Genomic DNA, 26,003 nt, shown 5'->3' on the forward strand with positions numbered 1-26,003 from the left:
CTGTCTGACCTTGACTCAAGAATGTATTCCTCCCAAATTTCTTTCATAAATTCCAGATATATATTCCAAGGGGAAAGCCTCCAATGAATTCTTCCTTTGTGAACAAAAATGTCTGCTTTTCTTCAGTCTCACTCCTTCTCCCCATGTAGTGTAAAAGTCCCCAATCCATCATTTGGTGTCCATGATAGTCTAAAATTTCCACTTTTAAAATTAAAAGGTAATTAATATTTAGTTTTATGGTTATGGATGTTTTGCCTCCATGTATATCTGTACATAAAGTATGTGCCTGTTGTTCACAGAAGCTAGAAGGTATCAGATCTTCTGGGTCCCAGAAGATCTGATACCTTATATGGGTGAAAGGCTAAATGGGGTAACATCTCAGGTCAGCTGGGGCTGACTTCAAGGTGCCTCTTCAATTATCAAAGTTGAAATATTGTGTAGGCAAGCAGATATGGCAAGTTAGAATTGTGACCAGAGTTTTGAACTAAAAAATTCCACCCTATCTGTGATGTTTAAAGCTAAGGTGATAGCCTGTATCACTAGGAAAATTAAGAAGTCCTAAGTATGTTAGTTTTTTTTCTTACCTCTGTGACCAAATCCTTTAGAAAATCAGCCTAAGGGAAATGGTCTTATTTTGGTTGATGGTTTCAGAGCTCTGTCTATAGTCTTCAGCTCTGTTGAGTCTGGGCCTATCGCAAGGCAGACATCATGGAAACAGGAGAACATCAAAAACACTATTTGCTCATTGGGAATAGAACCCGAAAGCTAAGTCTCAGGCCAGCTAAGAGTTGGCTGGATTAGTATGAGCAGGGCAGGAAAAAGGCAGACTGTGCATCTTATACTATTCAAGCTGGAAAGGAAAACCATCTCCAACAGAAGACTATCCACTACTGACTAGCATGGGGTTAATTTATGGTTATTAAATGTGCCCACAGCAATTCTTTGGCAAGAGAAAACATTATGGTAAAGTCATTTTTCTTCTCCTCCCGGCCAACTATTGGCCCACGTGGAGCTGGCAGTCTGCTGGCTGCTCCAGGGCAGGGCCGTGAGGTACGAAGCTTTCCCTGAATGGTGGTGGTGTGGGAGGCCACTAGAAAGCAGGCGCCCTTGTAGTGAGTTCAGGGGAGGGTCTCAAGCGCCGATTGTGCGTGCCATTGCCCCCATGAGTATCTGCCTGTCCCCGCTGGGGGTGGCTTTATTTTTCCTGTTAGGATTCGGGGTGCTCTGCTGCCCCTGCTTATAAAATGGGCATTTTATCTCACCTATAATAGTATTATAATAAGCAATATGCATCCATAAATGCTAAATCTACATGGAAGCAAAACAAGGAAGAAGGGAAAGGTGACCAAGTTCACAGCTTAGAGATCACTTCATTCTCTCCTTCTTGACAGAAGAAACTAGTGTCATGAGAAATGGCATTTTCAAACATCTCCTTCTTTACCAACTTCCCAAAGCAGAGATCTAATTCTTACCAAGCCATTCTATTTTGTAGTTCAGTTCAACAAAATTTATATTAGATGCATCTATGTTAAACAGATTAAAAATAGAACAGAAGCATGAAAGGTCAACCTGTGCATCAAGGAGCTTATAATTACCATGGGCAAAGAAGAGCTCACTTATACCAATAACTGATTACCACTAAAACAAAACAGTATTTAAAAACACACACACACATACACACAGAATGCTTGGCCATTTTTAAATCGTTGTTTCTCATTTGTACATCTTAGCTGGTATTAAAAACTTTGGAGGGAAAAAAGAAAGTGAAATACTTCCTCAACCTTCCCTCACTCTTATGTTCTCATTTTACCGCACTGTTCCAGCATTGGCCAGGATTGTTTCCAAAGGGTTTGAGGAGTTTTCTTTCTTTGTTTTTATCTCTCTTTGTGTCTTTAATACTACCAGGTCTCCATCTATGCAGATTGATAGTCAGAGGACCAGAGTCCCCTCCTAGGTCTGTAACCTTGCTACATAATAAATATATCCTGATGAAGATGCATTTAAATATGACCTCATCAGAGCTTGTTTCTAACCTATGCAAGTTTAATAAAGTGGTAAAAATATTACATGTGTAAATAACATACACTCACCATTTAAAGTTGAGTGAGTTAAGCATTGAGAAGGCAATATTACTAGAAGATGTAGAAACAGGGTTGGAAAGACGTTATCATGTCTGTAATAGTCAGGGTTTGGGATTGAGGTTAGACTTTGTTACTGAAGTAAACACTCCAAGGATCACATTTGAAATAACATTGATCTTGATCGCCTGGGACTCAGCTTCCTCTGTTGAATATGTTGCCACTAGCAGTCCTTGAAGAATATAGTAGCAACCATGTGCAAAGACCTTTAGAATTTAAAAACACCTTCACATTTAAAATCTTATTAGATGTGCAAATGCACTCTGTGAGGTGGACTAATTGAGCAGACAACATAATCTTTGCATCACATGTGAGGAAATAGACTCAACAGCATGAATGGATTTGTTGAATGTCTAATAAGTTATTCTGAAGTACAGCTAAGACTAATATTTAGGGTCTCTGATTGAAAGTCTCTATTCTCTGTATGAGAGTCCAATCTTAAGTCAAGGCATGTCAGTGATATAAATGTGATTGCCTTTATGGAATATAGAGGCTAAGGTGAGGACAAGAACTTAAGCAATTCAAATTATTCAAATAAACATTTGAATAAGTATTTTCTACTTTGTGTGAAAATAAATGTAAATAAGAAGATACTATCCTTTCCCTCAAATTGCTTATAATTTATCTGACAAACAAATTAAGCTTGCTGGAACACTGAGTTAATAGTCAATTCAGGATAGATATGGTCTCAAGAAGAATGGAGATTGCAGGATAGACCTAAAGAAACATGATAACACTCAGACACATGTCTAAACATTTGCTACTATCTGTAGGCTCAGCTATCTTACTAATTTTTAAAACATAATAATGCCTTCTTGAATACCTTATGCATTCTTATCTACTCTTTTAAGTTAGTGAATGAAGGTAAAATGAACATGTGATTATTCACACAGAAATTCAGGCCAGAGTATTGGATTTGATGATGTCTGCATTCTTCTGTCTGAAACAAATAATGTGTGAACCTTTTGTTTAGCATTAAAAACAAGCTATTAAACATTTTTACTTAGGAACAAGTACCATATATAAAAAAGTTTTGTCACAGTGTACCTGGGGACAATACCATGACATGTCAAAGTATAGGGAGGCTCACGCTGACTCAAAGATCTTAGCCAGGCTCACTTTCTTCTGATTACACATCTCTGCAAAGCCAACATTTTCATTCTAGGACAACATGTGTGTAGAATTGAGCTGTTGTTTCTCCCACGAGAATCCTCCCCTTTGTGTAGACATAAAAAAATCATAATCATTTCTTTATAAATCTACTGCAAATTATTTGAAAATCTGTGATCTCTCAGCTCCTTGGTGCTGCTATACGTTTTCAGATTTGCAGTGAGACTCTTGAGACAGCTGCCTGTTTCCCCACCCTCCTAATATTTTGAGTGGGAAAGGAAAGTATGTATTGAAATGTACTACCATTCATTTGAGCTTTGTCATTGGCTCTCAACCTTTTCGTGTTTAAGACATGTCTTATTAGAAGGAGGACCTGCGTCCAAGATAGGTAAGGCTTGACCTCAAACTATGTGAGTATATCCATAAGCTTTTCCTGGTCCACCTCCATCCAGTAGTTTAGAAATATTTGCCTTCAGTGGGAGAGAACTTTCCACAGTGAGTTCTGACCTGTGAAATTCTAGCTTATAGGACTTTCTTTGTAAGCATTATATTTTCCATTTTGATGGGGCTATTAGGACATGCTGAGATAAAAATGGTTACATCAAAATATGCTATTTTTAATAGAATTACTGTATTATTTGTTCTCAAAGGCAAATATAACTGAAACACATTATTAACATTTAGAAGAGTTTATGTTATAAATGTATAACATAAACTTGTTGAAAATTTAAAGTGATTATAGATAGATAATGAACAATAAGCACGAAACTATGCCATGAAAAAGAATGATTAACAGTATTATTTTGTGTATTGTATTAGAGAGCAAAGCAGTTTCACATTTGGCTACTAATGACTGGATACTAACTTGTATTGTAAAAATTGATATGCTCTCTACATTCAGAGTGTTTTGGCTTTATTTCAAATTATGGCTTCCATGAATTTAAAAAGAAATATATCCTCCCTCTTTTTTTTTTTAATTTGCAAAGTGCCAACCCTAAATTTTAGTGTGTTGAATTGTCCAACACACTGTGATTTCTGGAGAATAAGTGGTGTCCTACTTTGTAAGGGTTTTAAAACAAGCATTTTTGAAAAAGGCAAATTACTCCACAGAAACCCTAGGGGACCCAAATTGATGATAGATTCCTGCAAACACCACCCATTATTCTGAAATCTGAATACCCCGATAGGGCTGCAGTCTTCAGCTTTTCAGCTTCATCTAGACAAGCTCTGTTTTCTGCTTTCAGTAGTGACCTGAGAAACAAAAGTAGTTGATGTGAATATCACCAAATGAAGCCTTATGAGTTGCCTTACGAGCGGTTAGTTACCTTGTGATTCTCAGATTGTCTCATTAAATAAAATTCACTGTTAAAACTACTGATAGTCAAAAGCTCAACCAAATGACAACAAGGGTTTTTCTTTTATTTTAATATTGGAATTGCCTTCCTTCCGTATAGAAACATTCCAGCTGCGCTTTGTGAAGTTCCAAAAATAATGATTAACATTATTAAACCAGAGACTAAAAATCTTGGTACGGACTGACCCATGGGGACATATTACTACAATTCTGTTTAAAATAAAATAATAAAAGGGGCGTCTCCTAGGGGGCAGAAGTTGGCCTCATTTTCAAAATTTATTCAATTTGTCAAAGTCACCCAAAGGGGTTCTTTGAAGTGGTTGGAATTGGCTGTCAGACCCAAGTGCTCTCAAGTGTCTTACCTTTGGGGTTCGCCTACCCGGGTTTCCCAGTCCTTGGTTGAAAATTATAGTTCTCACAGGGATATAATGATGATTATAATTTCAGTGATCTCTTCCAGTAGGGGATGAGGCCATTTGTTAAAACCTCTTTCCTTTCATCCTCTTTTAAATATCTATCTCTCAATGCTCACACACATAGCACACGAATACATGTGCACACAGGTTTAAGACATTCATTAGATCTTGTCTGCTTTTATTAATGTAGATTGGATGTAATGTTTTCTCTCCTCTCGAATGAGTCTCTAGAAAATTGGCATCACTTCCCTCAAGCACAATGAATGCATCGTGGTCAGAATTGTAGATACTGATGCTGATAATGTCTTCTTTGGACATCATTATTCTTCCATTCACTAGGCATAGTTTGATATACAGTTGTAAACCATTGGTACTCTTTCAGTTTGGAGGAAAAAAAATAAGAATACTCATGAAGTAATGGTACCGTAGTCCTGATACACCTTATAAACTATATCTTCTAGGCAAGTCCTCTGAAGAAGTTCCAAACAACTGGGGAACTGCTATATTTTATTTCAATTCATTTCATTACAGGCTTCTTCTCTCTCTCTCTCTCTCTCTCTCTCTCTCTCTCTCTCTCTCACACACACACACACACACACACACACACACACACACACACACACAATGCACCTGAATCCTAAAATATGAAAGGAAGTCCTCTGCAGTGTTTCGCCCCTACTGGAAAAGCTTGAATCAAAACTCAGTTCCTTTTTCCCACCCCAAATTGGTTTTGTCTTGCTGACCTCTCTGCCTAACCCAGCTCGTTGTTCTGTTTCTCTATTTTCCCTAAATGCAACTTACTTTAAGCATGTGTTAACTTGATTGACATCCCGACTGTTCAGGGGTGATAGACAATACCCGCCTTCTCTTTGAACTGTCTTCTTAGGACGTACATCCAGACTGCACGCCCTTTTTATTTTTTTTTTAAGAGAAACAAAATCAAAATTCAACTTCCAAAGAAATATCGGGATTTGTTTTCAATTTTGGCTGTCACAAAAGGGGGGATCAATGATCCAAATATAAAATACTCAAATAAAAACCAGCAAAAACAATGTGAATATAAAGCCATGTCCCCTGACTGCTCTGTCTGTGCCTTCTCAGCGTGTGCATCTGGTTGTTCATCTCTTTTACAAAAATCTTTTTGTTATTTTCTCCCTTCTTGTTTGGAAATTAAATGTTTTTGTATTATATATATATATATCAATGTATTTTTTTAACTGCTAGATCTTTATCTTTAGAGTTGATTTTCCAAAATGATGAGAAAAAGTTATGAATTGTGTTCTACAGTTTTTTTTTCACACTCTTTCTTTAAATGTGGAACAACTTCAGCTGCAGGACTCACATCCTCGCCTTTCAGATGAGCCAGTCTCATTGGCAGTAGTACAAATCATGGGTGGCTTGTGCAAGGTGGATGATGTCATTTGGAACATACCATTTCTGTACAGAGGACTCAATAGCATCCTGGTATGTGGACTCTCTGCTCCACACTACCTCTCATCCCCTCTGTGGATCTCTCCACTCCCAGCTGTAGATGAGGCTGTGGGACTGCCCATGAAGTTGTTCAACTTGAATGCATAACTCTAGTCTCCTTGATTTTGCTTTTAACCTTTTGATCTTGAGTATTAGTAATATTATTTTATGTACTTTGTCTATTTTGAGGAGGAGAAAAAAAGTTTAAGTGCTTTTATGATTTGAAAATCTCATGATGAAAATGTAATGATTTCGTAATAATTGCATGTTGAAGAAGTTGCAGCTTAGGGTGTGTGAGATTGTCAGTGTTAGAGTTCTGTTCTTGATTTCCATAGATGGGCATGTGTAGGCTCATTTGTTTTTGTATATTGCCCATCCCTTCCTTACAGCCAGAAGCTCTAATGCAGCTAGATCACTCCGTGCCGCCCTTACATGGACATGGCGACTCACTTACACACTTACCCCTCTCATCTTCATCTCCTGTGTAGTACACTCATAGACACACCCCTCCCCTTTCCACACCCCTCCTTTCCCATACTCTCCCCTTCTTTAGCGTTGTTAAAATTTATGTGCTGTCATCCATTCCCCTAAATTAAGGAAAATCTAAAATTTGTCAAAAAAAAAAAACGATAATAAAAATCTAAATATATATTGGAACAATTACAGTGAAAAAAAATCATTCCAAGCCCCATAGATGCATAGATTTTTTTAAAGGCAAATTATATTTTTTTCCAATTTCAGTCATAGAAAGAAGAATTATTTTAAATTTAAAAAAACCAATGCCCTCCTAAGTCCCTTCAGAGTAAAAATTGCTAAAGTGCAGATTTTTTCTTTTCATGTTACGTGGTGTGAATGTATGTGTTGTTGCCTCCCCGTATCATCCTCTGTTGTAAATTACTATATTTGAAAAATTAGACATTTTGCTCAAAAGTTTTTAAGAAATAACAACAACAACAACAACAACAATAACAACAACAACAGAAAAAGCAAGTTTCAAGAATGTGGCAATTCTATTTGTCCAAGAGCATTCTTACACAACTTTCTTTTGTAAATTTTTTCTTCCATGCCAAAAAACATGCGGGCAATTTGTTGATGTAAGTTGACTATAAATTAATATGGTATGCTTTTCTGTTATAATTTCAATTATTTTGCCTATGTTGAAATTCTGCCTCTCTCTCTCTCTCTCTCTCTCTCTCTCTCTCTCTCTCTCTCTCTCTCTCTCTCTCTCTTTCTCTCTCTCTCTCCAGCTTCTATATGGTTATTTCTCTTTGTTTGTGTTCTTATATTGTGAATGCCTTGGTGGTATTATTTGCTATCCTTCTGCTTAATTTGTTTTGGCTATGATGTTGGTCTTATTTTCTTCTATCTCTATGATTTTGAAAACTATATTAAGTATTTTATTTTATTTTATTTGGGCCTCTTTTTGCTTTATTTTCACTGTTCTGTTTTGCACTGAATTGCATTCGATAATCAATAGGAGTTCTACTTTTAATTAAAGAGCATAGATAGCCAGTTCTTATCAACTGAAAGAAGCCTAGTCTTGGTGTAAGCTCATTAAGCTCATTTGTAGCCACTGACTTTAAAGCCTTTACAGTACTGGTTACTCTAAAGTGGGATATTAAAATTGGTTGCAGCAAATGGAAGGCATGCCCCACCCCCAAATTGACTTGAGTTAGTTCCAAGTATCATCAGTGGTAATTTCATCCTTAATTTAATTCCTTAGAAGATATTCAGGGAAATCAGCCCTTTATCTTATTTTCTTTCAGCAAAGGGGAAATAAGGTACTCTCAAGTGACTGTGGTAGAGTGGTTCTCCAGGATTACGCTATCATCTTCACCACAGGCTACAAAATCAATTTTACTCAGAATAAAGACATCAAGAATCCCAGGTGTTTACAGTGTTGTGCTATGATTTTGATGCCTTCCAGTGAATACACCAAACTTCTGGCAAAAGCACATTGCATCATGTATACACAGGGAGAAGGCTCAAGCATCCTCCCTCCCTTCTTCCCTCTCCTCTCCTCTGTCTCCCTCTCCTTTCCCCTTTCTATTCATCCTGAAGGATTTCATCAGGTATGCTTCATAGGCATGTTATGATGGTTTCAAGACGATGCAGAGTGGTTTCCATCATTCATCTTTGACTTAGAAAGTACCTGGGTAGATGTCACCATTATGTCACTCTGGGTTGAGACAATGCCTCGACCTTAAGGTTGTTTAGATCAGTGTGTCAGCTGCACATCACAAGCACAGGGCTGGTGGGAGGTACCATGCAATCTTTTAAATGAAGAAGTCACATGTTATAAATTTAATTCTAGATATCACTGTTATCTGGAACTGTTATAAGAAGTATCAAACTGAGCAGTGAATAGAAGATGTATTTCCAGCCTGGAAACTTTAATGAATGGGCTCTCTTCACCTCAGTTCAAGCAATTTTATATTGCTTGACATGTTGAATAGAATTTCAGGTTTAAAAGATAAAATTCTCTAGAAAGGAGACTTAATATACCTAATAATATTAAAGGCTTTTATGTTTGTTGAAAAAAAACTATTAGTTTTATTAGAGGTTAATCACTTTTTTTCCCAAATACAGGATCATTGAATGATTATGAATCTTTCCACAAAGTCTATGATTAAAATTGCCTCTTGAACCCTGAGTATTTATATCTTTGCATATAAGTACATTGCATTAAAAAGGACAGAGAAACTGATCAATGACTGGGGTGTCTATAGTTCAAAATATTAATAAAACTAGTAAAGCTTTCCTGGATGGAAGTACAGCTTGGAATAGACTCCATTATTTTTCCCATTTTCCATGGAGTTGAGGAAAGATAACCAATTCGTGTGGCTTGAAAGTATAATTCCAATGCTAATATGAGTCTAGGCTAAATGAGTTTAGAAAAAAAGCTTGTAAGTAATAAGAATGTGAAAGCTTCACTTGGCATCCCCTAGCTTACTACACATAAGTACATCAAGCTGTTTGGGCTCATCTTTCTTGGACATATGTAAAAAACAGATTTGGTAGCTTGTCTGAACTCTACTCTTTCCAGATAAACCATTTACTATTTTTTTTAGGAGTGTGTGTGTGTGTGTGTGTGTGTGTGTGTGTGTGTGTGTGTGTGCCACTTGAGGGTTTAACTGAAGAATCTCATCATGTTAAATATAAATTACGCTCCATTGATACATTCAAGTTTTACTGGTATTTTCTCTACTAAGTACTGGCTGATTTTGTCCATGCAAGTTTTTTTTCTGAAGGTCACCAATATAGAGGCATTTAATGGTTAAAAGCTCAGCATATCTGTGCACCGAGTTACTCACCAAATATGTAAATGAGTGTCTTTATATATTGAATGGATTAGAATAATGCAAATCAGAGATAAGGTAAAGAACTGAAATAGACATAAGAGAATTCCAGCAATTGGAGCATGGAGTCCTCTCTAGAGGCTCTCTGCTCAGCATCATTCTATTTCTATGTTTGTGACCTTCCAGAGTCAGCTGTCTCCAGAGAGGCAGAAAGGCCGGAGCCACATTGAAACTTCATGCTGGTCTTGGCTTTTCTTGCATTTTTTTTTTAGATGACCCACTACATTCGCCATCACTGACAACATCCTCACAGTTCAGAAGAGTTCTATTGAATTTTTAATACACTCTCTTTTGCAATGGCAGACAGACCCTTTTGCTAGATATCAGCCCTAGAGGCATGAATTATATATCTATAAATATACTCATAGAGCAAAAAAAGCAGGGCAGCCTTCAGGGCTAAAATAGACCTTTTATATCCCTAGTGAGCTCTCTAGTTTAAGGAAAAGCACAGCCTTGTCAAAAAAAATGTATATTCCCGATTTTAAGATGCGAACATTAAAGAATACAGATAGTTCTTATTCTAAACCAAAGGAAAATTCCAGAGATGACATAAAACATTAGGATTTTGATGTATTCCATGTTTCAAATCACTCTGCCTGTTAGTATTAGACATGACTGTGTGAATAGTTTTTGAAGCTTAGAGACAGGGTTGATCATTATATAGTCTTTATAAAGGAGAAGCATATTATTAGCTATTACATCATTCCTAAAAAAATGTACCCTCTGCTCCCTCACCTCATATGAAGGTGAATATATGAATACAATACATTTCTGCCCTCTTGGATCAATTGACCTGGAAGATTAGTTCTAGGTACCTTTCTGATACCAACATTTATGTGGATTTAAGTCCCTGGGAGACAGACTTCTGAGTACACTTGTAAGGGCACATTTTGATTAGGTTAACAGAGATAGGAAGACTCATCCACTGTGAGGGGCATCATTCCCTGGAGCAGGATCATGAGCGATATAAAAATAAGAGAGAAAAAGTGAACCCAAGCATTCCTTGTTCCTGATTATGGATGCAGTGTGACCAGCTCCCTGAAGCTCCCACCAGCTGTGATATGCCTCCAGTACGGACTGTAACCTTGAACTATGAGTCAAAATAAACCTTTCATCCTTCGAGTTGCTTTTGTCAGACTGCTTTACCACAGCAACAGGGAAGGAAGGTAGGACAATTCCTTAACCCAAATATCATAGTCAGACAGGTATGTTAGCTTATGACTAGTATCCTGGCTACTTGGGAAGGTGAGGCTCTTGCTTGAGCCCAGAAGTTTGAGAGCAGCTTGGACAACATATCTAGATCTGTTGTCCAAAATAAAACAAGAGGCATAATTTGCATAGAACCTGTGTATAGATTCCTTGATCTTTAAGTATTCTCTGTATTAGCTAAAACAGCAAATGCAATGTACATGCTATGCAAAGTTGATAGACTATATGTATTTCAGGGATAATAATAGGAAAATAACCTGCACATATTCATTGCAGACACTATGTGGGAGGGGCGTGTCTATCTGCAGTCTATTGAATCCTTGACTGTTGAGCCCATAAATATAGTGGGTTTAATAAATATTGAATTCATCTCAATTCTTGAAGACAAAAGTTCATATTAAAATGAATTATAGAGCTAGGGGGGCTAGGTTAGTGCCTACAAGGGCTTGTTTGCTCTATGACTATGAGAATCCAAATTCAGATCCCAACACATGAACATGCTGGATCAGGTGTCCTATGTGGACCTGTAAGCTCAGCAAGAGGACCTCTGTGGTGTGCCAGTTGCCAGCCTAGCAGAGGAACATAAGCTAATTTTAGAGACTCTACTTCAGAGAAATACAACAGTTATAGGGAACCCCTGCACATGTGTACAGATGCTCATAGCCTTTCCCACACATGAATATATACTACATACAACAATCTCACACACACACACACACACACACATACACACATACACATTCAGATACATGCACAGATCCACTAAACAAATGAGGTAAATAAGTAAGTATTCTGTTCTCGCCTCACATTGGAACTCCCCAGCCCTTTAAAAACTGCTAGTTAGCAAGCCTTAAAGCCCTCTATCTGTGCTATTTGGAAGGTTTGGATTTTTATTTCATTTTGAAATCAGAAATACTTGCTGGACTATTGGATGAGAGAAGAATAGCAATGGGGAATGGCCTGATTCAACTGTAAGCTGAGTGAGTTTTGTAGATTTTTAAAGAACCCTGTGAAGTTTGAGCAAGAATTGAAACAAAGCCGGGCGTGGTAGCACACACCTTTAATCCCAGCACTTGGGAGGCAGAGGCAGGCAAATTTCTGAGTTTGAGGCCAGCCTGGTCTACAGAGTGAGTTCCAGGATAGCCAGGGCTACACAGAGAAACCCTGTCTCAAAAACAAAACAAAACAAAACAAAAAACAAAGAAACAAACAACAACAACAAAAAATGAAATGAGAAAAACCAAACCAAAACAAAAACCAGTCAAGTTTAAGTCTCCAGGTGAGTGTTTCAGGTGGTACAGTAAAATAGCAAAGAAATGCCCTCTAGTGATCGTGAAGATAGTGATCTTTATCTTCATTGAAGGTCAAAGAGTTTGGATGTATATCTAAATGAATCACTTCTCAACCAGTCAGATATCCTTCCTCTTCAATATGGTCTCCTCCCTTGCTTAAGAGGTATGTTTCTGGTGTCACAATCAGGAATATACAACTCAGTGCTTATGTTGGTAATGAAGCCATATGCTGAACACTTGTTCCTGTTAACAGAATTAAAGGGAATCCAAAATTAGCAAGACAGCTACAGGTAAAAAAAAAAAAACACATTTAGTTCCCAAACCTGACAACCTGAGTTCTGTGCCCCCAGACCTACCATATTGCAGGATTGTACTTTCTGCACTCCCAGGAGTGGAGATTGGACAGGAGAGTCACCTGGATGCTTGAGGATCTGCTAGACTAGACTAGAGCACACACAGTCACCCAAAAGAAGAGACTCTGTCACACAAAGGCAAAACTATCACACCAGTTCTGAAAATCTCTGACTATAGCACACAGCCTGTGGGGTTCATGGGTGCCATTTTCTCTCTCTCTCTCTCTCTGTCTCTCTGTCTCTCTCTCTCTGTCTCTCTCTCTGTCTCTCTCTCTGTCTGTCTCTGTCTCTGTCTCTGTCTCTGTCTCTGTCTCTCTCTCTCTCTCTCTCTCTCTCTCTCTCTCTCACACACACACACACACCACAGAAGCAGAGAGAAAGGACAACAAATATTTTATTGAAAATAACACCCAGTCTTATCCTCTCCTGGAAAGCAAAGTTGTACTTACTTCTTCCTCATGGCTGAGAGCTTCAGTCCAAACACTGCCCTCTACCCAGATCATCTTGAATACAACACATGCACACCTCTTCCTACCCCTACAAATGCAAGAAAAAGAGTTTGTGCAAGATTAGTTTTTAGGGCTAGCTTACCTTTAGGGAATTGTGCTCCAAATCCCATTTATAAAAACTAGCAAAAGAGTGTAAATTATGTATTAACTAAGTTGCAAGGTATATGAATTATATATGTTCACAATGTAAAAGAAAAAAAAATAGGCATACTGGCCCAACAAAGCAAACCCAAAGCTCTACAAACCCTGCAAAGATCATTTTTCTCACCCAGTTCAAACTCTGAGACCTAGAACAGAAACTCAAGCTGAGACTCCAGACCGCAGACTATCTTGAGATTCTTGGGAAGATACTTGATTTACTTCCCTTCATAAAATAAAACTACCTGTTAGGTGGGAAATAATCGTACAACTCTCTATTGTCTCTGCCCTTCTGAATGATTCACATAAATTATATGCACTTTTCCCTGACCAACTCTCTCTTGCTGAGTAGCACAATTAATGGCTGGATAAGGAAGCAGCCAAAGGCTTTTGCTATGTTTGCTTCAAGGCACTCCTCTTAACATACCTGGAACCAGGACAGCACAGACACAACAGTATTCCTGAACCACTGGTGATGTTTAAAGATACAAGCTGTGGGATGCCAAGTAGAATTGTACTAAGAATGAATCTTTATAGGAAGATTCATGGCAGACTGTGTAAACTTAAAGATTTCACTCTCTGGAATGTCCCTGGAAGTCTCCAGCACTGAACCTGCTGCAAATCCCTGTCTGGCTTTGTTGCTGATAGAGGAGGAGGGTACCTGAACAATGGGTGTATTTATTAACCGAGGCACACACACTAGTTGTCCCATCTCAGGAAAATAGCTACCCACAGCAGCACATATAAGGGCCATTAAGTCCATCTCAGAAAGAGCATTCTGATAGTATCATATCAACTTTCTAACTGTAGAGTAAAATTATGCTATTCTTGGAAGTGAGTTTGGTTAGGTCACAGATACTGCTCCTGTAGAGGAAAATGGCCACACCATATAACCTACTAGTACCTTCCCTAATCTTCTAAATTCAGAGATCCCCCTCCCCACAAGCCTAGGGACTCCTCCTCATCTCAGAGACTGTTCTCTAAAGTCAGTGACAGTAAACTGTCTCCTTTGTTTTACAGGTTGGTTGTTGTTGGATAGCCTGTCTCAGCTTCCCCACTGCAGGAAGCCAGAGTTACTAAAAGTTATTGTACCTGAAAACTGTCTCAGCACATTGCTCTACAGAATTTGAAAAGAATCTATGATTTCAAACAATTTTAGGTTATGACTAGACTATGTCTTTCTAGAATAAATGCAATGACAGGACACAAAGTGGTGACTTCTGGAAATCACGCCACTTCAATCGAAAAGAGATGCCAAAGAGACTTTTTCCTGACATGAGAGGAAAATGTCAGCCTTACAGTTAAATGAGCAACTTCCCTGGCAGAGTATTTCTTGCATCTGTGATGTGCAAGACACAGTGTTTTTATGAAGTATTCTTAAATTGCTTTTTCCCTGCTGTCCATGTGTTTAGTAATCATATAATGATGAAGCTTTCTGGGAACACTAGTATATGTATTGCCACTCTAGTAAAGAGTCGCTGATTTCAAAATTGACTTTGCTAACTCAACTTTTCTCAACCAAAACATGAGTTTCCAGCCAGTCATGGAAACCTAGACCGGGCATTTTTAAAATGGAGCTTCTAGCTCAGCATATATTTCATATGACATAAAAGCCTTGAATGCACAAGACACATCTTATGCTAATGCAAGGCAAGTTGTCATTTTAAGAGTCAAGGGAGTTTCAAGAGATACATAATCAAAATGCATCAAGATGAACATTTAAACCTGTTGTTTGTTCCTGTCTCTTAGCTAATGGGAAATTAGGATAGCCCCAAGGTAGTACAGGAAACGTTTAGAGTTCTTTGGTCTTGATCTTGGTCTCAGTTAAATGGAAAATAGATCATCATCATGCTCCTGAGAGCCAGTAGGTAGGATCCAAGAAAGCAATAAAGAAATGTTATATTCATGTTGTTAAAGCCATAAAGAAAGCTCACTGTGTATGTAGCACACACATGAAGTCTTCATAGTATTTCCAAGAACATTATTGACTGAAAGTCATCATCTTGCCAGAAGATCCTGAAACCAGCCTGTTTGGATTCTGCCACTCAAAATCACTTGAGAGTATCTTTAAAATCTAAGGCTCTGATTTCAAGGTTCCAAATCTGGGGTAGGCAGATGCTTATAATGAGCTCTATCTCAGTCCAGAATAATAAGGCAATAGCCAGAAATTACCCATATGCAGATGCAGCTCATTTTATAGTAATTTCAGAAGCATAACCTCTGCCCTGCATTCATTAGAGTAAGGATGAACTGTGTTTACGCCTGTACTAATTATGTCTTTTTTTCTTTTCAATCCCAGGAGGTGAATTAGTTATTCCTCTTCTGGTAGAAGACCCTTTAGCTACCCCTCCTATTGCTACTCGTGTACCCTCCATTACACTCCCCCCTACCTTCCGCCCCCTCCTCACCATTATTGAGACCACCAAAGATTCCCTGTCCATGACCTCTGAGGCGGGGTTACCTTGCTTGTCGGACCAAGGCAGCGATGGTTGTGATGATGATGGCTTGGTGATATCTGGGTATGGCTCAGGGGAAACCTTTGACTCTAACCTGCCCCCTACTGATGATGAAGATTTTTACACCACCTTCTCCTTGGTAACAGATAAGAGTCTTTCCACTTCAATCTTCGAAGGTGGCTACAAAGCACATGCGCCCAAGTGGGAATCCAAGGACTTTAGACCTAACAAAGTCTCGGAAACTAGTAGAACTACAACCACCTCTTTGTCCCCTGAGCTGATCCGCTTCACAGCGTCCTCCTCGTCTGGGATGGTGCCCAAATTGCCAGCTGGCAAAATGAATAACCGTGATCTCAAACCCCAGCCTGATATAGTCTTGCTTCCGTTGCCCACTGCCTATGAGCTAGACAGCACCAAACTGAAGAGCCCACTAATTACTTCCCCCATGTTCCGTAATGTGCCCACAGCAAACCCCACGGAGCCAGGAATCAGACGGGTTCCGGGGGCCTCAGAGGTGATCCGGGAGTCCAGCAGTACAACAGGGATGGTCGTCGGCATTGTGGCTGCTGCCGCCCTCTGCATCTTGATCCTCCTGTACGCCATGTACAAGTACAGGAACAGGGACGAGGGGTCCTATCAAGTGGACGAGACGAGGAACTACATCAGCAACTCGGCCCAGAGCAACGGCACGCTCATGAAGGAGAAGCAAGCCAGCTCCAAGAGCGGCCATAAGAAACAGAAAAACAAAGACAAGGAGTATTATGTGTAAACATAACACCACCAGTCGTATGCGAACTTAAAGCAGAATTATTTCTATACACACACCTGAATACTTTGACAATGAGATCTAACTTGTTGAATGTGTTCTGTGAGATGGGGTGTACCACGACTATGGTGGGAAAAACCATTTTTAAAAGGACACATACGATGGTGTATCTCTCTGTGTAATGGTGAGCCATGCTGCAAGGTTGTAGCCTTGGCCCGAAGACAGAAAATTCTCTCTGCCCTGCTGTATCATAAAGCACACACTTAGTGCCCTGGAGCAAGTCCATGACTCCACATGACCTTGGAAGCTTTCTTCTCTCCAGAACATTTGGAAAGGAGTAGAAGACCATATGGCTTACTTGTTCCATAGCTCCAAGTGAGTCTGTAATAATGTTTGTGAATCTTGACTGTAACAATGTTGGGTTATTTTTTGTTTGTTTGTTTAATTATGTAAAAAAACAAAAACAAAAAAATAAGAAAAGAAAAACGCTTAAAAAAAAATACCACAAACAAAACAAGAAACCCAGAAATACCCTTATCTGGTTCTGGCCAGTGTGCGTGTAACTTTCCAAGATCTAAGGGGAAAATAGCTTTTGGGTTTTCATTTATTTTTTTGACAATGACTGCACATAAGAAGAAAAGGAAAAAATATACTCAGAAAAAAAAGTATGAGACTCTTGCCATATGAACTCAAAATCTACCATGGCATTCACTCCATGTAGCAGGTTGTGGTGTCTCTAGAACCAATTGTTAGTTTCCTAATGCTTTGGTGAACCCATGTGGGATGACAAGCCGTTTGAAAAGCAGGTCCCCAGATCTAATTCCAATATTTGCCATTCAAACCTATAACAGATGGGTTTGGGGCTGGTGTTATCAGAGCTATTGGTTTCACTTAACAAATACTGTCCCTGTCCATCAACCCAAAGTGTGTGAACGGGGAAACATAAGCCCCAAGAATTAAAGCAGAGCCTTTCTAAGGGAAGGAAAAAAGGGAAAAGGGGGTGGACTGGATCTGTGAAATGCATGCAAACAAAGAAAAAAAAACACAAAAAAGAAAAGACAATGTTAGCATCTGTTTCAACAGACTGCAGGGGAGTTCCTAACTTGTAACACAACCACAAGTGGTCACACAAGCCAAGTTATGGCAGTGTGTGAAAAATCATAGTTACTTCCCCACCCCCAACATAATAACGGTTTCCATATGGTTTAACTTTGTAGCCTGATGTGAGTAAATCCTTCCCATCTCCTCATGTCTCCTTTCACCCATCTTTTTTTTAAAAAGACAAATAAATAAATGAATAAAGCTGCTGTGACACACACACAAAAGGAATTTAATAGTATAATATATATAAATAAATATATATACAGATATATTTATCATGGTATGTTTGATGGGATGACTGACACAGAAATCTGTTAAAGTCTTGAAGTGGAATGAGAATGTTATTTTAAAAGAAAAATAACAAAACAACAAAAAAGTAAACCTTAAAATGTGAAGAAAGTGTGAGTTTTCGTTTTGTCACAGTTAACTGTGTCAAAGAGAATTTAAACAACAAACAACAGAAACTTCTCAGATTTTGTTTACATATTTTACTACATTTTTGCTGGTATAATCCCTTAGTCGTGTATGTACATACCGCTTTGAGAACTGTTATTTCCTTTCTGTCTGTTTATTTGGTTTGTGTCCCATTCTCTTTCTGTCTTCTTTTTGTAAAGAGGAAACAATGTACAGAGTAATTAAAAAAAAAAAAAACAAACAAACTGGTTTCATGGCCATAGCCATTCAAAAAGCAAGAAGATAAAGCAAGACACATATACTCTCACCGAGGTGGAATGTGTCATCTGGAGGGGCAGGCATATACAATTTCTTTTGTACAGATGAAAACCAATCAGCTGTTTAGATTTAGAAATCTACTCTTGCTGGTCTTTGTAAGTTGCATGAATATTTGACTTTGAAAAAAACAATATCTTAAAGACATGGGGCAGAAGGCACAGTCGAAAACAGTGGTAGCCTTTACTGATGTGTATGGAAAGCAGTGTTCCTCCTTATCTGAGATTTCAATGTGTTAAGAGTTTTCCTTTTTTTTGTTGTTGTCATTAAAAAAGACAGGACTGTACAAGGATATCTAAGCACGATTTTAGATAAATGGCCCAGCCTATATGAAGTTGATTATATCTCGATGTCTGTGACAGATTGCTGTTCTTGGAGTCGTGAGATCTTGTGAACTGATATTCTCCTTTCTTTCTTTCCACTTTTTTTAAAAAACCGGAGTAAAAACTCATTTGTTATATTCCTTTCAGTGTAAGTTAATATTTGGACAGTTTTACGGGAACTTGTGCATTCTGTACGAGAGCTTTCATCGGATTCCTGTTGTGTTCTTTGCAGACCCTGAAAGAGATTTTTTTCATAATGTTGCGATGTTCCTGCTTTTTTCTTTTTCCTTTTCTCTTTGCTTTCCCATTTGCTTTTTCGTTCATGGATATGCTTAGCAATAAAATGTTCTTCCCAAAACCCTGTGTGATGGCACATGTTTATTTTCTTAATGTTGGTAAAAAAAATTTTGGGCACAGAGCTAAGTATGTCATATTTTACTAAGAGTCGAGGAAACTAGAACCACGTTCATGTGCTCTAGGCTGTCCTGACCACGTACTAATGCCAGAGTGATCCAAAGGGCATATTCACGAGATGAGCTAATCCCCACTCTACCTGAAGTCTTTGGGTTCAGATTGCTGTGATGGACAAAGAGGAGGAGAAGCTGCATTCCAGAAAGGTAAGATGGCAGAAGCATTGTATTCTGAAAAACACTGCTGGAGGCTTTGCTATCAAAACTCCTTGGTAAGTGTTTTCTACAAGTCAAAACACGTTGAGCACTATTCAATAATTATATTCAGACATACCCATAAACAGAAAGTTTTGGGTATCCTTTTTGCTAAGCTTCCCTTCAGAGTACAGAAGAAAATACAAAGCTTCATTGAATTATAAAATAAAACTTGAATGAGTTTCTAAGTTTTACTAGTTTCTTTCTAGCATTTCCACCTATCAGATTCTTCATCTACTCAGGTTAGCTTGTACTGTTCTCATAGCAATGGAACTTTTGACACACATTTCATTTGCCAACTAGGTTGCACCCCATTTTGCACCATGATCCCCAATTTCAACTAAATGACTATCCTCTAACCAGTTCTAAAATACACCATTATGTGCCTTCAAGTTTTGTTAGTGGCATAGTTATACAGTTGACTTTCTTGTCAATGGGTTGAAATCTGGTACAATGATGCCAAATTATATGAAGTTCTTTTTTATAGTTATTATCTCAGATAATTACTTAATAATTACTTTTAAAAAACCATCACTGGAAAGAGAGGCCCATTGGTCTTGCAAACTTTATATGCCCCAGTACAGGGGAATGCCAGGGCCAAAAAATGGGAATGGGTGGGTAGGGAAGTGGGGGGGAGGGTATGGGGGACTTTTGGGATAGCATTGTAAATGTAATTGAGGAAAATACGTAATAAAAAATATTTAAAAAAAAAGAAAAAAATCATCAATGCCCATGATGTGCCAGGTACTCTGTTGCTTCGATCTATGTGATCTGTTAAATCTACTTCAAAGATGAGGGAACACACCACAAATATCTCAAGCAAAGCTCATTTAATACCTTTCAAATCATGTTAATAGCCACATTATGTTTACCTGGAAGCCAATGCACAACACATAGACTCTAAAGGTATGTGGAGTTGGTTGATGTCCCAGATGTACTACTGAGTATGCATGGCTCAATTTCACAAACTCTCCGACATTTCTCTTCTGCAAAAGTATAGATAGATAGATAGATAGATAGATAGATAGATAGATAGATAGATAGATAGATAGATAGATTAAAACTCAGTGACTTAATTAGGCAAGGTAGGATTTTTAGGTTTGAAAATCACTTACAGTAATATAAAGATCTTTACTTTGTTTTCCATATAGAGGAGGTTCTTCATCCTAGCCTCTTTTGTGTTGTCAATTATGCCCTATTCTCTATGTGATAAGTTCCTTCTCTCTTTGGATATTCTTTATCCCAAATGAAACTCAGTAAAATAATTTACTTAGTAATTATCAAACAGCATAGCCAAGTAATTTCCAGGCTTACTAGGTATAACTGAGAAGCATATCCCCAACTACCAAACATATATCATAGACACAGAGTTACACATGTGTGTCTAGCAGAATTTAAACAAAGGTCTAGAAGTTTGGTTTAACAAAATAAGGACTTTTCTTTTGAAAAATGTTGAAGTTAAGAATTTTGCAGCTAAATCTTGCACTGAAGTTCTCAGACAGTAGCTCACTACAGTTCCCATGATGACTGAAGTGGTACTTGTTGGGAGACATTGCTACAAGTCCATTCACAGCAACAATGTTCCATTGTTGTTCAGTGAAAGAGTTGATATGGCACTGTCCCTTTCCGGTAAGTTTAAATTCTGCCCTGGGTTTGGGAATAAGAAGGCTTAGTTCCAAATCTGTTCCTCAATACAGGCCCGCTCTTTGTCAGCTGTGACACTTGACTCTACTCACCTCTTCTTGGAAACCATAAAGGTATCACATACCTTGCAGTGTTGTCAAATTATGTAATCTAGTGTGGATATAATTTCTGAACACAATTCTTGGACCATGGCCATGAAGTAATAGTGGCTAATTATTTTAAACAAAACAAAACAAAACAAAACAAAACAAAACAAAACAAAACAAAACAAAACAAAACAAAACAAAACAAAACAAAACAGTCAGTCCTTATTATAGCAAAAAGAATCCAGAATTTCTTCTGAAAGTCTTAAAAAGATACTTATTGGAGGTTGGCAAAACAATCATTTTATTCCATTACCTGAACTGACTTTCTGTATTTCACTACAATTAACATATATATATATATTACACTCATATATATATATATGTGTGTGTGTGTGTGTGTGTGTGTGTGTGTGTGTATTCCTGACTCTTTGATCCCCTTTTGAGTCTTCCAACAGTCTTCCACACAGCTCTCTAAAATCCCAACTTTTAGTCGACTTCTGGGTGCATATGCCTTAAGCAAGGCTTATGTGGTAATGCATTCTGTGCTTCAGAGGGCCATCTTCTGTGATGCCAAATTTATAGGCTAACCATTGCTTTAGAGCAGTGGTTCTCAATTTTCTTTTATGCAGTTCCCCCTGCTGTCATAATCTTTAGCCATAAAATTATTTTGTTGTTACATTGTGATTGTAATTCTGATACTATTATAAATTACAATGTAAATATCTGATATGCAGATGACCTTAGCAACCTTGTTAATGGGTTGTTCAATCCCCAAAGAAGTTGTGACCCATAGACTGAGAACTGCTGCTTTAGAGACTCCTTGAAATTCTAAATTAGGTCTCTTCTTGTGAACTCTCTAAATCTTTCTACACACTATATACATCATGGACTATTTTGACATCCTTTTTTTTTGACATTTTTTCAATTCAACAAACATTTTTTGAATACTTTGTCCCTTGACGAACAATCTATTACGGCCTGTTATTTCTTTGTTTCATTGAAGAGAGAAAATAGCAATTAGGATTTTAACCCCTTTGTTTCTCATACAGGTCTAGATACAGTTTTAATCACGGAATTTGAACTTTCTCCAAAAGTATCCAAATCCTGTATTTGATCCAGAAAAAAAAAACTATTACACTGTTATTGGGTTGATAATTAATATATTTATTGAAAGTTTTATAAATAAATAGTGTAACTGAAACTAAGGATCTTAAACAGATTAATATAGTAAGAATGTCCAAATATGTACACTGTTCTGAATACAAGTCAGCTGTCAAAAAGTACAGACAGTTCTTCGAGGATTCAGAATACTTTATTTGAAGGAATAATGATGTGCAAAAAGGCCTTGAAGAATTAAAAATGGTTATAGCCTTGTTACAGGCTAATAAAAGCTCACATTTATAATTTCAATAGCACATCATGAAAATAATGACTAGTAAGGATTTCGAATCTTGTCAGTATAAGGAAGGAGAAGAATGACAGACAGGCATGGGAAGCTCTGGTCACGGGACAGAATGTCACTGGGCATAGAGGACGTAAGCATGTTGGAACAAGGTCATAATTGATCTCTACTCAGTAGGCCTGAAAGATGAGAGGAGGAACCAAAATTCTAAATCAGGTGCTAATTGAAGAACACTGGCAAGAAGAGAACCTTATGCCACAGGAAAAAAGACATCAAGCAGAAGCTTCCATAGTTTTGAGATAACAGAAGGTGAGGAAGGTTTAAGAAGAGAGTCTCATTGTTGAAAACAAATAGAGATGGAAAGGCCACCTAGAAGCAGCGCTATAAGCACATAGAGGAGTTTGCTGATTTAATGAGTTAATGAAATGACTTTTTTTTTATTCATATGAATAAGAAAACTACACACACACATGCACACACACACACACACAATGTTTATGCATTTGTTTTTATACAGTCTTCCACTATGTAGTCTTGTCTAGTACTTGCTAGCTAGTACTTGTAGTAATTGGTTATATAGACCAGTCTAGCCTCAAACAGAAGTTTATCTGCCTTTGCCTCCCATGTTCTAGGACTGAAGTTATGTGCCACCATTTGAAGTAACTTTTTGGCATTTTTTTGAAGTAACTTTTAGGCATCAGTACTAAATCAGCTAGCATTACCTAGGAGTAATACTTGAATATTTGAAACTTTATTGTGAAATATGGTTGACAGATACCTTCATGATTGTGTAGACTACAGGGGAAAAAAAAGGACTGGAGAGATTGGTCTGTGGTTAAGAGCTTGTACTGCTCTTGCAGAGGACCCAAATTCAGTTCCTAAAGCCATGTCAGGTGTGTCACAAAGACCTGTAATTTCAGCTCCAGGTATCTGATGCTTCTGGCTAGCACAGGTTCTCTCTCTCTCTCTCTCTCTCTCTCTCTCTCTCTCTCTCACACACACACACACACACACACACACACACACTTAAAATTAAAATAAGAAAGACAGAAAATGCAAGTATAAAAGAAAATAAACATGAAGAACTTAAATGACTTCTCTGAAGAGACAGGGAGAGAGAGAGAGAGAGAGAGAGAGAGAGAGAGAGAGAGAGAGAGAGAGAGAGATGGAAAATCCAATCTTGTAAGTCTTAATTTAGAACCCCTCCAATTACATAATGATTTCTTTAGAGAATCCATTTTCTATTTTTTTAGGAACAATTGAAAGAAAACCTCAAAGAAAGGATGATAGGATGCTGTATGAATTCATTCATCCTTTCATTCATCTACTCAAGCTGTTATGATAAAAAAATTAAAAACTATCATCTGAGGTAACGAACAGAAATTTCTCACAGTTCCAGAAACTGGGAGCCTCACATAAAGGTCTAAAAGACTCAGTTTTCTGACTTATAGACAGCCATCCCTTTGTTATGTGTGCACATGATCTTTATTGTCCCCATGAGCAATGAGAAAGAAAGCCACCTAACTTCTCTTTGCAAAACTACTAATAGGATTGGATAGTGTCCTTTCCTGATGGCCCTACATAAAAGTACAGCTACATTTTGAGTTAGGATTTAAATATATGAACTTGGTGTGGGGCAATTTCCAGTCTGTAGAAGATATATGTTAGGTACGTCTAAAGCAAACCTTCTAAAGGACCGAGAGAGTGGCATATAGAAGCAGCTCTAATGTTGAAATAATACCATGGGCCAGATCAAAGAGTAAGCAAAACCAGAAAAGACTGAACTATAGCATACAGTGGAATCCTATGAGCAGGGGCCAAGACAGGAGAATATTAGGATTGTGTAAACAAACAGCCATCAAAGAAAGCCAGATCATTGAGATGTAGAAAATAAATAACGTGAGTCTCAAGAGGTCCTGAAATAATCTGTGTTTAGAAAAGTATGTTCTAGAATCAGTATACCATGGCTTACATTGTGATGCCATGGCTCTAGATAATTAGCTCAACTAAAGGCTCAGGTGTCAAGTTTGTAATTACATTATGCCTGTCTTGCAGGTGTATTGGGAAAGATTAAATGAAGTAATCCATGTAAATTCTTAGCATATGCCTGGTATCTAATAAATCTTAATAAATATGGCTCATTAAAACAATATACACACATACAACAAAACAAAACAAAAACCACAAAAGCAGAAATTACAGCTGCAGCTGTGTCATGCCAACACCAAAGACCTTAGTAAAGCATAGAGAAGTAGTTAGGTCTGGTTCTTCCTAGCCCTATACACCAAGAAATAATCCTTAGACTCAAAATATATTAACAAATAGCTTGGCCATATAGCTAGGCTCTTCTCTGGCTAGAATCATAACTAAACATAACCCTTTTATTTTAATCTACATTCTGCCTTGTAGCTGGTTACCTGTGCTCACATACCATGTCTCCATCTCCTTACATCTTCCTGATCGATTCTCCTGCCCAGTTCTCTCCTAGAATTCTCCTTCTCCTGGATGCTCCACCTCCCATTTCCTACCTAACCCATAGGCCTTTTTGATTGACAGGTGATGCATCCATATAGTACACAAGATACTCTCTACCAAGTAGGACTGGAGAGATTGCTCATGAGTTGAGAACATTGCTTCAGTGGTTGAGAGATCACTGGCTGTTTTCCCAGAGAACCTGTGTTTGATTGCCAGCACTTAGTATTTCGCAGCTTACTACCATCTGTTAAGTCCAGTTCCAGGAAATCTGATGTCCTCCTCTGGCCCCCATGGGCATTGCACACACAGGATACACAATGCATTCAGTCAAAACACTTATACATAAACAATAAAAATAAAGGAAAAATATTTTTGAAAATATATGTTATACAATCATTTTGTGTATTTCTTTGATTCCTTTCCTCCCTTTGCCAAGAAAATATGCACTTCAATTACCTCTCACTAAAAAAATGTTCAGTGTTACTGACAATGTACTTCTAAGCTCTCACTTGGCTGAGTCCCAAAACCCTGCTTGTCCTGATTCTTTAGCCCTGTATATGAGGTCCCAGCTCTAGACTCTCAGCTATCCTGTGGTAGCAAGTCAGTTAAACACTGAAAAGGCGAGATGCCTTCAGACAATTCTACCCCTAACATATTATCTGTATTTTGCTTTTAATTGAACATTGCCCTGGATATTTTCAGATAGTCACCCAATAAAGAGAAAAGTACAACAGAACCCTGTTTACCCACCATTTCATTTCAGGATTTTAATTATTTCATTTTCTTTGAAGTCACCATCCAATAGAAAACTACAGTTCAATATTACTCATTGTTTAAAAAAAATAGCAACAACAAAAGGGAACACTCATTGAATTATCTCTGAGTCTCTGGGTCTTAGCCTTGATCGCTGTGCTTCTGGCTTTGTAAACTTTTATTCTTTCTGATGGACAATTAAAAACACAATTCCATTTCTTTATCCAAGACCACACAGAAGAAGAGATTAACTGC

The 26,003-nt window shown here is 37.9% G+C and overlaps 1 protein-coding gene across 38 annotated transcripts in view; it reads left to right on the forward strand.

Moving 5' to 3' along the window:
* The window catches only part of Nrxn3 (neurexin 3), a 1,604,379-nt gene extending 1,585,298 nt beyond the window's left edge, over positions 1-19,081 (forward strand). For 17 of the 38 annotated variants that reach the window (XM_029484650.1, XM_029484651.1, XM_029484659.1 and 14 more), the window contains one exon: positions 16,272-17,626. In XM_029484650.1, coding sequence (XP_029340510.1) covers positions 16,272-16,573 — 302 coding nt within the window. In that variant the 3' untranslated portion in view covers positions 16,574-17,626. Of the gene's footprint in view, positions 1-6,877; positions 7,076-15,647 lie in introns of those variants that run through there. The other 21 variants (XM_029484636.1, XM_029484638.1, XM_029484646.1 and 18 more) reach the window with 5 other exon arrangements.
* The last annotated feature ends 6,922 nt before the right edge of the window (positions 19,082-26,003 follow it).

Source organism: Mus caroli, chromosome 12 (assembly GCF_900094665.2).
Source record: "Mus caroli chromosome 12, CAROLI_EIJ_v1.1, whole genome shotgun sequence".
Taxonomy (NCBI): domain Eukaryota; kingdom Metazoa; phylum Chordata; class Mammalia; order Rodentia; family Muridae; genus Mus; species Mus caroli.